Source organism: Ovis canadensis, chromosome 7, assembly GCF_042477335.2.
Source record: "Ovis canadensis isolate MfBH-ARS-UI-01 breed Bighorn chromosome 7, ARS-UI_OviCan_v2, whole genome shotgun sequence".
NCBI lineage: Eukaryota > Metazoa > Chordata > Mammalia > Artiodactyla > Bovidae > Ovis > Ovis canadensis.
This window is the reverse complement of record NC_091251.1, coordinates 68,607,677-68,621,972: the sequence shown is the minus strand read 5'-3', so window position 1 is coordinate 68,621,972 and position 14,296 is coordinate 68,607,677. Positions and strand designations below refer to the sequence as shown.

Genomic DNA, 14,296 nt, shown 5'->3' with positions numbered 1-14,296 from the left:
AGAAACACCCTAAAACACAAGGCAATGGAAAGTTAGATCAGCTTATCCTGCCATACTGAACAAGTCAGAACAGAAAGCAGAACTGCATGTTCTGAAGAGAAAAGGCTCATAAGATGAGGCAACAAAGCAGGTCCAATTGTTTATAAAATGCAAATAAAGTAATGGCCAGGAAGGCCTGGTGGGACATTGCAGTTTTTAAATTTTATAACCAAATAGTTATATTTTCATTGTGTCAAGAAAATTTCAAGCAAATGCCAAATGGAAGACCAAGCCCAGGAATGTAAAGAGGAAACAATCTTACCAACAAGAAGGGACACCAAGGCAGTGGTCCACTCCAGCCAGCATCATCCAGATTACTGAGCACTTACTACATCATCAATGTGCCGGATGCTCCAGACGTTCCAGTTGCTAGTGTCAGTACACTGACTGAAGCCACAAAGGCTGAACCATCAGTTCCTCCAAAACCCTGGAAATACCACCCTTTTGGACACTAATGCCTACAGTTTTCTCCTTGGGCACACCAGTTTTTCGCTTGTTTTTTTGTTCTGTTACTGTAGAAATGGGATTCAGCCCAGCAGTTTTAGCTAGCGTAGATGAAATTACCACCACAACATCTGTAAAGGCACAAACGCAGTAGGATCTCATACCACTCAATATTCATGCATATCCAGTTAACCACAGGGCCCACTATTTCTGGAGCATGCCCTCCTGCAAGAAGAACTCTCTGCTTCACTCAACAACGAATCACACATAGGGCATCATGAATCAAGGGCTCAGCTTCTTCAAGCACTGATCTGTTAGAACCAGGAACCACAAATGGAACCTTTTCCTAGGCTTATACAGCCTGTAACCTTGGGCAGTTTGCCAGAATCATGTAAACTGATCCCCTCGGCTCACTCACCCAAACCCAGCATGTCCAGCAGTAAGTTGGTCAGTATGAGCGAGTGGCTTGGTTCCAGTTTCTTTCAAAAGCCTTACCTACTGCAATATTCATTTTGATCAGGAAACTTAACACAAGATCACTAAGAGCATGTCTTAAGAAGAGACTTATATCCACTTTTAAAATTTGCTTCACTTAGGACATAGGCTGTCTTCCCTCAGGGCTTGGTCCATCTGGGCAGTTCTGGTTATGTCAGAATTGGCCACCTTTTGGTTGAGGACCAGCCCTTTCACCAACTCACAATGAACGGTCCCAGCAAGTTTCCGCACCCCCGCCCCCCGCCCTCACCTCTTTTTTAAAATGATAGTTTATTTAAACTAAAAACAAACAACAGTTTACCTATTTCTCTCACCTTCCACCCCCTACCTCTGGCAACCACCAACTTATTCTATCTATAAGCTTGGTTATTATTTTTTAGATTCCATCTGTAAGAGAGATCACACAATATTTGTCTGTCTGATTTATTTCACTTGGCATTACACCCTCGAGGGCATTAGCAGGTTCCTTAGCTATTCTGACATCTCTAAGATCTATGCCAGTAGCTGTGGTGGGTCTGTCGCTCTCCTCCCTGCATTTACACTTGATACTGAGAGACAATGGCTGAGTTCAACGGAGTGGTTGCAGTGTTTAACAACTTTTCTCTGTCACTTGGTCCCAGGTCAAGGCATGTCCAGACTTTAATACCCTTTTCTAAATCCTCCAAGGATGACTCAGAAACAATAAATCCATTTCTGAAAAAAAGTTGTTACAGCAATCGGAGAGAGAGCGTGAGCCAGCAACAACGGCCACTGACGTGGTGCCACGTCCCGGGCTCTCTTGAGCCACAGCTCTACCAGCATTCTGGCTGCTGGATATGACACTCATACTTGTTTCAGAATGGTAGCACCATCTGTAATGGTCTCATTACCTCTCCCATCTTGAACCGTTTTATCCATTCTTTTTGGTCGAAGTCTTGTTCTAATAGCATCAGCACAGCCTCATCTATGGAGACACTGCTGAAGCAGACCTAGGCTGGCTTTTTATCCACACAGGTATTTTTCCCCTGGCTGCTGACAAGCTGGGTCCATGTGGGCTCCAAAAGGACATATGGACACAGATTCCAGTGGGCAGCAGGATAACTATGCTCACAGTTAACCACTGAAAGGGATCAGAATATGTTACCCCCAAATATGCCACTTTTGGCATATTGATTAATTTGAGCTGAAGAAAACTGAGAAATAGCATACATAGGAAGGGCTCTCTATTCTCCCTCTTCCTGCCTAAAAGGAGGGCATAAACTTCCTGTGAGAAAGGTGCCTTTTTGTACCAGGAAGGGGAGAACACTTCTATTACTGGCAATGGGAGTTAATACCAAGATGAATCTGCATTAATTTTACTAAAATAATCCTCATCTTCCATTTGCTTCCTCCATTTATTTCCTAGTCACTGTCCTACAATATATTGGGTTGGCCAAAAAGTGCATTTGGGTTTTTTCATAAGATCTTACAGAAAAACCCAAACTTTCGTTCTGGCTAACTTTCTGGCCAGTGCGAAACGACCCCTGGAAGCCCAACCCCTTTCCTTTGTTCAGTCATGCTTGCGTGGCTCAGTCGTGTCAGACTCTTTTGAGACCCCATGGACTCGCTCCTCTGTCCATGGAATTTTCCAGGTGAGAATACTGGAGCAGGCTGCCATTTTCCACTCCAGGGGATCTTCCCCAAACAGGGATTAAACCATCATCTCCTGCATTTCCTGCACTGGCAGGTAGATTCTCTACCACTGAGCCACATGGGAATCCCTCGTTTAGTCATATCTCCACACTTGACCATTCTTTGCTAAAATGGTCTACAAACCCCAAGTATGTTTCTTTTTCACTTGTTTTCTATAAAGTGAAAGTGAAAGTGAAGTCGCTCAGTCGTGTCTGACTGTTTTCGACCCGTGGACTGTAGCCCACCAAACTCCTCCGTCCATGGGATTCTCCAGGCAAGAATACTGGAGTGGATTGCCATTTCCTTCTCCAGGGGATCTTCCCGACCCAGGGATTGAACCCAGGTCTCCCACATGGCAGGCAGACGCTTTAACCTCTGTGCCACCAGGTATAAAGTCCCCTGTAAAAAACAGCAACAAATAAAATATGTATGTTTTCCTCCTGTTTTCTATCTTTTGTCTTCTAGATTCACAGGCCTCAGGTACAGTATCTAAGAGGCTCGAGTTTTCTCTCTCTGTCAACTTCAGCTGATGAGCTGAATTCAGAATGGAAGGTGAAAGATAAGGACCTGCTAAGTGCTTGTGTATTGATTAAATGTTTAAAATGATTGTCTGTGCTATATTTAAACAGCAATAAAAGGAAACTGTCAATCAAGTTATTCCTAAGAATAAAGGCTTACTGAATCCCAAGTAACACCAACTACATTTTTGAAAAAGATGCATAAATTTATTAAAACTTAAGATTTTAAAATTTATTGAAATAAAAAAATAAAATTTAATAAATTTCAATACATTAACTCTAGAAACCAAGAAGAATTTAGAAAGGATTCCTTTAAAAAGATTTGCTATTACATTCTTTGTCAGACTGTGACTCAGGGAACTTGTATCATTTTACACCCCTGACACACTGCCTGGATAAATCAGTCAGCAGTAGCACATGAAATCATGGATAGATGAGAGACGCATATCCACTTTTATCCAAATGTAGCAAATAGCACCATATTTCGTAGTTAATGGTAAGCAGTTTCTTCTGTAATTCTTTGGAGCAATAAGCCTTTAGACCCCTGTGTCCCCCATTTTAAAAAGAGCCATTTGTGCCTTTGTCCCAATATATTGGATTGTCAGGAATTAAAACTCTGGCTGAAACACTGTAGGACTCCTTATATGAATGCAGATAAAAATGTCTCAGAAGGTGGTTTACTCTGATTTGGTCTTTCACATTTCAAATTTGCTTGGTTGGTCACAGTTAGGCAGGTAGAAATGAGTTAAGAATTTTAGAACTCACGATAATTTTATCCAGAAGTAGATTATGATTATTGCTGTCCAGTATGAGAGGAAAAACCAGACCAGCTGTCTTTCCCAAGATGGTTGCAATGAGTGGCTGAAGGAGAGACAAAATCCATCCTAAAAGGGGAGGGAGAAGAGAATTAATTGTTTCATAATACTCAAAACCTGTACTCAATTAAACACACAGTGCTTCTGGATGAAGCACTAAGACAATTCCTGGGTTTAAAAAGTTTTAAAAAAGTCCTGACCAGTAGGTTACTTGTAATTGGAAATGTTTCAGTTAGGGTTTGTAAGACATTGTCTAACACAGGAGCTAGAAGAACACAGAGGATGTGATTTTGTCACTTAGAGCAGGAAACCTCATCTTTTCACTCACTTCTTTCAAAACCCAAGAGGAAAGTAGAATACTATATCCTGTTTTTTCCTGATCACAAAACAGATGCTATCTGGGAAAATGACAAATTACTAACTTGAAAGGACAAGAAAGCAAGTAGTTCCGTTCAGAAAAATGGGCAGGAAGGGACCTGAAATCCAGAGTGTGGCATTTTGACTGCAGCTGAGAGAGATGTGGGCACGTCTTCTTTACCCAATTGGGGAGTTTCTGCTTTTTGATATTAAAAAATTATTCCTTACTCAATGGTGATTAGCCAAAAGTTGAGGGAAAAAAAACAAAACATCACCTTCCCCATCAATTTCCTCTTCAGTGTGGAAGGCCCTTGGGGGCCAAATACCTTGTTAAGACTAATGGCTCAGGTGAGTTTCTGACAATTCACAGGCCTGGAGAGTTGAAGACCTATGCCCCCATCCCTTCATATACCAAAAGGATGGCATTAATGCTAACACCTTAAACTGTATAAGGTCAAGGTTCTGACTCAAACACTATCCTTCCTCCACAAAAGGAACCCAATTCATCAATACACGTCTGTCAGGAAACTGCAAACAGTGCAGTGTCTTCCCTAGATTATTTTTAGATTATGTTTCAATTGCTTTTTAGATTATGTTATTAACTGCTGGTTTTAATAATTTGGCTGCATTTCTTCTACAACTTGGGTCATTTCTTCAACTCCAGTAAGGAAGAGAAGAAAGAAGCAGGGGTCTCGCTCAGAACCCAGCAGGGCATTCTACCCTTTTACTGCAGGCTGGCCAGACTCTCCTTGATCATCGGCTTGGTTTTGGAGCCGCAGTGAAACTCCTGCTCTAGCCTAGACCACAGTGATCAATGACTTACAGCTGAGAGCCAGGGCGACAGGCTATCTCGCAATTGAAGGCTAAGTGCAGTAAATTAGAAGTTAAGGCACCGCAGCGCCACCACACGGTGCAGTGCACACCCCACCCTCAAACCCCTCTGCCTTAGCGCTTCCTGAGAAATGTGGGGATGGCCCAGGGGCTGCTTTTGCATTCTCATGTTTTAGGCTGGTGTGCTCTGACCTGCAAAGCTGTGGCGTCCATAAAGAAAAGTGCAGCTAAAAGTTTGTATAAAGAATCCATCTGGCCCAGGTCACCCCATTGCTGACTTCATCACTTTGGGAGTCTACTTAACTAAACAAAGCATCCAGACCTAACGTGAAGTGAATTCGCTCAGCCATGTCCGACTCTTTGCGACCCCATGGACTGTAGCCTATCAGGCTCCTCCGTCCATGGGGTTTTCCAGGCAAGAGTGCTGGAGTGGATTGCCATTTCCTTCTCCAGAGAATCTTCCCAACCCAGGAACCGAACCCCGGTCTCCCGCATTGCAGGCAGACGCTTTACCGTCTAAGCCACCAGGGAAGCCCAGACCTAACATGAGCACACCCTAAAACCGGAAGGTGGTCAAGGGAAGGGCCAGAGTGGGCCAACCCAAGTCGAGGGCTGCTTTTTCAGAATGGTTTAGTATGCGAGCTGTCTAGCTAGGCCTGTTTCGGCAACTGACTCTACCAGTACAGAAAGTCAGACTTCACCCCAAACTTCCCAGTCCTGGTGAAACGAATGCTCTACAGAGCTGGCGTCTTGGAGTCCCTCTGCTAGCCGGCAGGGTGGGCGCATCCCAGGCTGCCCACCAGCCCCGCGTCCTTCGCGCTCACCCAGCCGCCGTTCGCCATCAGCCAGGCGCGGTGCCTTTCGCAGAACTGAGCGCAGAGAAGGGCCACGAGGAGCCGACAGTCCCTGCTAACGCTGCCGTCGTCTCTCTTCTGCCGTCGGGTCGTCTGCGGCTGCCTCTCCAGCAGAGACCCCGCGAAGGTCACGAGTGAGGCCACGCGGCCCCAGCTGGGGCCAGGGTCTTCGTCGAGCAGCCTCTGCGCCATCCTGGCCACCAGCTCGACGCGGTGCCTGCGGTAGCGGCGGTATAGGGGCAAGACGTTTCGATTTGCTTCCAGGACACGGGCGGCCACGTGGCGCAGCACAGCAGCCTCAGGCGTGGACGGCGCAGGAGCTGGAGTGCCGGGCTCCCGGGCGCAGAACTCCAGGTAGTCCATCAGCAGCCGGGCCGTGCGCTCCCTAAACGGGTCCACCATGGCTCCGCCTCTACCGGGGGGCCGACCCCGGCCTGTTTTGTGGGCCTGCCGGCGCCCCGCCCCTTATCGCATTGGTTCGGCTCAGCCCGCCCCCAGGCAGTTGCTTTCCCAGGTCTGGAGAGGAGCCTTTGATGGGAATTCCATCTACACTTGTTCCGGCCCCAACAGCCGAGGCCCCCGTGGTGTGCATGGATTCACGTAGCAGTCAGGGCCAGAGTGAGACTCTGTGGGGGTTATTGTTTTTAGCTTTCGGCTTGGGGACTAAGAACCCAGAGGGGAAAGTCTGGGCAGCTGGGCTAGACTTGCCTCTCCTTTAGGAGAGGTTCCCTGGTGGCTCAGATGGTAAAGAATCTGCCTGCAATGCAGGAGACCAGTGTTTGATTCCTAGGTGGGGAAGGTACCCTGGAGAAGGGAATGGCTACCCACTCCAGTATTCTTGCCTGGAAGATTCCATGGACAGAGGAGCCTAGGGGGCTACAGTTCATGAGTTGAACACGAGTGAGCCACCAACACTTTCTTTCATACTAGGAGAGGTTGACAAAGGCTACACACAGCCCTCCACTGGTGACTCCCTTGAAAGTATTATCAGCATTTTCTCAGATTGGATGGAAGCATCCAGGTGTGTGTTGGAATCTGGCCATACGGGACAGGAAACAGGGTAATTCTCCTGCATGTTGCTACTGCTGCTGCTGCTAAGTCGCTTGCAGTCGTGTCCGACTCTGTGCGACCCCATAGACGGCAGCCCACCACCAATATTATCTACTTTCGTGCATTCATTCATTCACTCATTTACTCCTAGCCTTTGGGGTGCTAGGTCTCCCCCTTAGCATGGAGATACAATGGAGAACAAGGCATGTGGTCCCTGCTCTTAAGGACCCTACAGTCTAAGTGATGGGACAAAGAAACGGCCAATCACAGCACATTTAAACTGTCACTGGAATAGAATTATCCAGCTTTTGGCTGTTTCTTATAGCTACCATCCTTATATTACTTAGAATTCTCCACTTTTTACTAGCCTATCCCTCATTACCCCACTCCCCTATTATAGTTAACGTACTTCTTATACTAATCTTTCTCTGTTCATGTTACTTCATGGCTTCTTTCTCCTGAATGGACTCAGGCGGACACAGAATTGGTATCAGCTGTGAAATTTGAGAGGGTTCATTGGTCTGGACCATTTTGAAATATCTCGACCAGGGTGAAAGATGAATAGCTGTATCTTGTATCACCTACAAAAAGAAAGAGGCATAAACTTGGTAGGTCACTTTGGAGGCAACATACACATCTGAGTATGCAACCTCAATCCATCTACAGGCTGGTGGACTTAGGAGTAAAACAAGAGAAGGCTCTGCAGCTGTTTAGGCTGCAGTACAAGCTGATTTCCCAGGTGGTGCAGTGGTAAAGGATATGCCTGCAATGCAGGAGATGTGAGTTCAATCCCTGGGTTGGGAAGATACCCTGGAGAAGGAAATGGCAACCCAATGCAGTATTCTTGCCAGGGAAAGCCCATGGACAGAGGAGCCTGGTGGGCTACAGTCCATGGGGGTGACTAATCAGCATCAACAAGCTGCTGTACAACTTGGGTCTTATGATCCAACAGATTCAATGATACTTGAAGTGTCAAATAGGGAAGCTGGATGGAATCTCTGATGAGCACCAATAGCACTGCAGTGCAGACCTGTAGGATTCTAGAGCAAATCTATGTCCTCTTTTGCCAGTAATTATTCTCCTTTTGAGAAGCAGGTTCTGGCTTGCTACTCAGTCTTGGTAGAAACTGAATGAGGTGATCATGCAGTTTGAGATCTTATCATAATATGGATGCTGTTGGACCTATCTGGTTATAAAGTTAGGCATGCCCAGTAGCAATCTATCATCAAGTAGAAATGGTATATAAGAGACTGAACTCAGGTCCATAACGTAGGATTGTATGGGTAGGTGGCTCAGACTACTGCAACACCAACTCCTGTTGCTTTGCCCCCTCATTCCATGCCTATGGCCTCCAGGGAGTTGCTTCTGACAAGTTGACTCAGGGAGAAGAACTCAAGCCTGGACTAGAGATGTTGTGTTATTGTTTAATTGCTCAGTCATGTCCGACCTCATGAACGGCAGCACACCAGGCTTCACCGTCCTTCATCATCTCATGCTCAAACGCATGTCCACTGAGTCGATGATGCCATCCAACCATCTCATCCTCTGTCACCCCCTTGTCCTTCTGCCCCCAATCTTTCCCAGCATCAGGGTCTTTCCCAATGAGTCAGCCCTTCACATCAGGTACCCAAAATATCAGCTCCAGCATCAGTCCTTCCAATGAATGTTCAGGGTTGATTTCCTTTGGGATTGACTGGTTTCATCTCCTTGGTGTTCAAGGGACTCTCAAGAGTCTTCCCCAGCACCACAGTTTTAAAGCATCAGTCTTTAGCACTCAGCCTTCTTTATGGTCCAGCTCTCATATCTATACATGACTACATGTGGTGGAAACACCACGGCTTTGGTTATATAGACCTTTGTCAGCAAAGTGATGTCTCTGTTTTTTCACTACATTGTCTAGGTTTGTCGTGGCTTTTTTTCCCAAGGAGCAAGTGTCTTTTAATTTCATGGCTGAAGTCACTGCCCACAGTGATTTTGGAGCCCAATAAAATAAAGTCTGTCATTGTGTCCATTTTTTCCCCATCTATTTGCCATGAAGTGATGGGACCAGATGCCATGGTCTTAGTTTTTTGAATGTTGAGTTTCAAGCCAGCTTTTTCATTCTTCTCTTTCACCTTCATCAAGAGGCGCTTTAGTTCCTCTTTGCTTTCTACTATTAGGGTGGTGTCATCTGCATATCTGAGGTTATTGATATATTGTAGATAGGTCTATATGATATGCTGGTACCACATGAAAGTGGATGGCTAGAGCCTCATAGCTCTGCTCGGGGTCTGGGGGGATTGAGAAGACAGTGGTGAAGGAAAATCCTCCCACTGGTTAGAAATTCAAGCAGCATATATGACTGTACCCTAAGTCTGGGGTGAGAGTAGAGATCTACATGGATACTTGGGCAGCTGCTGATGGTTTGGCTGGATGGTCAGGACCTTGAAGACTGGTGACAAGGAAATCTTGGACACAGATATGTGGGTGAACCCCTCTGAACAGGTGCCAATTGAAGATACTTGTCTCCCATGTCAATGCCTCCAAAGGGTGGCCACTGTAGAGGATTTTACTAATCAAGTAGACACTATTCTGTGCTATGTGGCTATCAGAGAGCTTCCTTACACAGCTGCCGCGGTGCCTGCTCTATGAATGCCCATGAATGAAGAGGCCATGCAGCAGAGACAGAGGATGTGGCCATAACAGAACTCCCTCTGTGAAGGCTGAGCTGGCTAATGCTGCTGCTGAGGGCCTGATCTGCAAGTGCCAGCGATTCCAATGTGGTGAGAAATGAATTTTGCCAGAAGGGAATATAAACCTTGTCAAACTGAGCTGGTTGGGACATCTTATGAGTTCCCTTATTAAGTTAAATGCTTTGATATAGGTTCATGTTTTATTTTCACAGGAGTCATGATTTTATATTTTTGAACTTTATATTTTAGCAGCAAGCACAGTTGTTTCTTAGATTTGGAGTAGCCTGGGTGTTAGTAGTAAATCCTCTGGCCCTGCCATTGGTTAATATCAGCTGGATCAAACAAATGAATAAATAACCTCCACACAAAACTTCTTATCCAGTTTGCAGTCAGACTTGGCTATAATCCCCCCTCTGCCACTTAGAAGCTGTACAACTTTGAAAAAAGTTTTTCAGCTCTCCCTGCCTCAATTTCCTAATGTAAGAAATGGAGGTGATAAACTGTCTGCCTCATAGGTTGTTACAAGGGTTACACGAGTTGGTATGTACAAAGGCTTTAGCATACTGCCTGGCACATAGTAAAAGCTCTTTACAGATGAGCTTGTATTATTAATATGAATTGATCAAGGTTACCAGGCTCACTTCCACCACTGCTAACCCAGATGCAATTTGTGATATTTTTGGTGAGCCTTACCTATACAGTTTCTGGTTTTGGTACCTAGAGACCACCTACTATTTTTTCATATAGATTTTAACAGCTTTATTGTGATATAATTCGTAATACCACAAAATTCACTTTTAAAGTTTAGATTTCAGTGGTTTGTAGTATATTCAAAGTAGCGCAACCATCACCATTGTGTAATTTCATTATCTCAAAGGATATCCAATCTCCTAAGTAACCACTGATCTACTTTCTGTCGCTAGGGATCTGCTTATCATAAAAGAGGCAGATTTCATGTAAATGGAATCATTCACTATGTGGTCCTCTGTGCCTGGCTTCTTTCACCTCGTATGTCTTCAAAGCTCATCCATGTTGTAGCTTCAATCAGTACTTAATTCCTTTGTATTGCTAAATAATATCCCATTGTATAGATATACCACACTTTGGGCATCCATTCATCAGCAGTTGAACCTTTGAGTTGTTCCACTTTGAGCTGCTCTGAACATTTGTGTTCAAGTTTCTGTGTGGACATGTTTTCATTTCCCTCAGGTACACACCTAGGAGGGGGAGGCCACCTATTACTGGGGAACATAGGCAGGTTGGAAACAGCGACTTCTGGTTCCTGGTTTACATGAGTAACCAGGCAAATGTTAAGCATTCCCCAGTGGTGTGTTGGTTAGATAACCTGGGGTTCAAAGATAGGCAATTTTTGTTGTCACAGTCTTTGCATAAATGTTCATACCGTATTTGCACTGAGTTTTTCTTATGTATGTGGGTAAATCAACCAGCACATTGTTTCTGATCCCATCTCCTCCCTGGAGGGTCTGCATCCTTTTCACAACTACAGAAACAGATTCATTTCACTTCTTTCACCAGAATTACCGTGAGTCCACCCACCGTGGAGACTGACCAGTCCTGAAGGCCAGCCTAGCTAGCACCAAGCCCTAGTTAAGAGAATGAGGGGTTGGCAGATACTCTGAAGACTGACCTGATTCTCCCCTCTCACTGGTGAGACAGTGAGTGGTTTAGCTTCATGTGCTCCCAAAGGATCTACAGATCAGAAGATTCACTGAGACCTTTCCCCAGCTTGCCCCCTCATCAGAATTCCCAGCCCACTTTAGCCCTGCCTGATCCCTATCTCCAGGGAGGGGCCTTAGGGTCTGTGTGTTTAACTTGCTGTTGAGCCAGTGGGCACATTTGGGGAATGCAGATCTCAGATCTACTAATGCCTGCTCAGTCTGCAATCCTAGGCTTGGAGGGAAGCTTCAATCCCACTGCCAGTTAATCTCTGAACTCAGCAATTGGGCTTACCCCAGAATCCCAAGGGTCTTCCTTTGAAAAGAGTGTCAGGGATTCACAGCTGGTCTCTTGCCTTGCCCACTGCCTCTCTGTGCCCAGATACACTGCTTTCAAAGTCAGTATGACCCAGGGAGTCTTTCCAGGGGACCCTCCAAAGTCAAAACTGTTTTCATAATAATAGCGACTCCTTTTTCGTACGTGTGGCTTTTAAAACTCTGATTTTCTCAGGAGTTTTCAAGAGGCTACTGATGGGTGGTAGAATATGTGCTTCTAGAATCCTGTGTTTTATCATTTTTCTGTTTTCATTTCTAATATGATAAATATTGATAGATAAAAACCACATAAACAAAAAGCTCTTTGGGGTCCTCAATAATTTTTAAGAGTGTAGAGGGATCTTTAGATGAAAACTTTGAGAACCACTAGCCTAGATGAATCTTTAATAATTACTATTTTGATACATGAGTAGGGACTGTAGGGGTGAGAGGAGAGGAAAGAATGAAAAAGGAGGAGAGTAGGGAGGAGGGGGAGAGAGACAAGGAAAGAGGTGAAAAAAGGAGAGAGAGGAAGGAGGAGATGGGGGGACAAGGGGAAGAATGAGGGAGAAGGGACAGGAGGAGTTGGAAGGGAGAGGATGAGAACAGGAAAGGGAAGAGGGGAAGGAACTTTAGAGCTCTCCCATTTCCTAGATGAGGAAACTGAGGCTGAGAGGCATTTAGATATTATATATCCTGTAAAAGTGGAAAAGCTCAGTCTAAACCTTTGTCCCCATGCTGTCCCCCTCTTAAGATCAATCAAGTGTTAGCAGGATCACCTTCTAGCCAGATGGCCAAGCAACTAGGAGAGGCCAGGTTGCAAGGGCCCTTACAACTTGTGCTATTTTAAAGTCACTTACAATCCAGGGAAGGGTGTGGAGGAGGCCCAGGATGGGAACAGGGTAGTGGATAATGGGTGCCTGCTCTGGCCCTAGGCTCACTGGCACAACTCCGAACCCAGACCCACTCTGGGAGACCAGCCGCCCAAAGCAGCCGCCTTGATTTTAGTTCACAGGTATTTCCCACACCACCTGTCATCACACACCTCCTTGTTAAACCCCTTCTCTGCCTAACCTTTCTCTTCTCTGGCTGAAAAGGGGGTGTCCAAGGCTATGCAAACCTGTGGGCACATCTGTTTGGCCTCTTCACCACAGTGGTTTAGTACCTTTGCCTCCTAGTCCTCTAAAAACAAAAGAAAGCCTTAACAAACTCCACTCAGTATTATTTTCAATATGCAAAATACGATTTATTACCTAAAGTTTAATCCCTAAATCTCCATGTAGTCTGAACACCCAGGTGAGAAAGGTGGCTTACTGCCCATGGGGGTGAGCGTTGGAGGGAGTACTTTCTTAGGGCCCTGAAAGTCACTTTTCTGATTGTAAAGTTAGGGACTATTTTGAACATATACTGATGATACCGCCCACCTCTCCAAATATACAATCTTGAATTTGCTTGCGTCTGAGTGACTTCTCCTTTGCCCTGTTTTTCTTCACTTCTGGGAGGCCCAGGTCAGAGTGCAGACACATGGAAGGGTCTGTGGGAGACAGGGAAGGAAGTACCATAACTAGGAGCCCAGGAACAAATTCAGGAGAACCTTCTGGGAGCGGAGCCTGGGATTTCACAGGACACGATGTGGGGCCAGCACTTCAGCAGTTGGCAGGAACTGGGTGGACATGCTGCTCGTTTCCCTGACCCGCTGCTCAGAATGGAGTCCGCTAAAATGGAGAAGGTGCTGAAAGTTGTCCCTCTGGGCTATGCTCCCGCCCTTCTCTCTTTTTCTCAAGGTGGGTAGAGCAGCAGAGATGGAGGGGGTACAGACTAGGGGAGGTGAGTAGGGGCCTTTCACATTGTCTCTTTCTACTCCAGGACCGACTGTGTAATAAAACCCTTAATAAATGTTTTCTTGGCAAATGATTGAATATAACCATTATGTTTATTTTAAAAGAGTTTATGGAAAAGCTGACCTGGGGAATTTTTGACTCATTTTGATATCTGAATGAGTAGTTTTGTAGGTGGGCCTGGTGCACCCTCTGAGGTTTACAGGCCTATCAGATTGCCCCAGGTCTGGAAGGGCCTCTGCAAGCAGCAGAGCCTGGGGCTGGGCCTGCAAAGCTGGCAGGAGAAGGGCCAGGCTGCAGCAGGGCCACGAGAGGGACCGAGAATATGGGGGACTCAGCATGCACAGCCCTCGGACACCACAAGGACCACTCAGAGGGCAGGCCTCACCCAGGAATGGTTTTTGGTTTGAGGTGACCTTTTATTTCCCTAAGTTTAGCATCCTGTCTTTATGAATGAGGAATTTTCTAAAACAAAGGATAAGCTTCTACACTTGAAAATAAGGGATCCTATAACTAAAGCACTTGGTATCTTCCAGAAGGATCTGCTGAGTTTTAAACAAAGGCAGGATATTATGTTTTTTTTCCTCCGTATAAGTGAAGCAAAGACATCATCATTCAAGAGCTATCGATCTGTGTATGTAATTATACTTGCAATGCAGTAAATATGAGTATAATTGATATGGACAAGATTCACTTTAGCTTGAGTAGATGCTACTAATCCTAATACATCTAATACCAGAAA

General features: G+C 45.4%; 1 protein-coding gene and 2 pseudogenes across 1 annotated transcript; all 3 read right to left on the bottom strand.

The window, feature by feature from the left end:
* Positions 1-353: 353 nt before the first annotated feature.
* Positions 354-1,032, bottom strand: LOC138444227 (T-complex protein 1 subunit delta pseudogene; annotated as a pseudogene).
* Positions 1,033-1,071: 39 nt separating this feature from the next.
* On the bottom strand, positions 1,072-2,514 carry LOC138444226 (T-complex protein 1 subunit delta pseudogene; annotated as a pseudogene).
* Positions 2,515-3,425: 911 nt separating this feature from the next.
* On the bottom strand, positions 3,426-6,405 carry BCL2L10 (BCL2 like 10). The gene is made up of 2 exons (XM_069597489.1): positions 5,974-6,405; positions 3,426-4,030 (listed from the first exon to the last, which is right to left on the bottom strand). Exons 1-2 carry the CDS (start codon positions 6,403-6,405, stop codon positions 3,908-3,910), a joined length of 555 nt encoding a protein of 184 aa, XP_069453590.1. The 3' UTR covers positions 3,426-3,907.
* Positions 6,406-14,296: the final 7,891 nt, after the last annotated feature.

What these genes read in the sequence shown, in the direction of transcription:
- BCL2L10 (XM_069597489.1), bottom strand. Translation starts at nt 6,405, where the DNA reads ATGGTGGACCCGTTTAGGGAGCGCACGGCCCGGCTGCTGATGGACTAC. An exon ending in TGATGGCGAACGGCGGCTGG is followed by an intron (nt 4,031 to 5,973) that starts GTGAGCGCGAAG and finishes CTCCCCTTTTAG; the next exon opens with GATGGATTTTGTCTCTCCTT.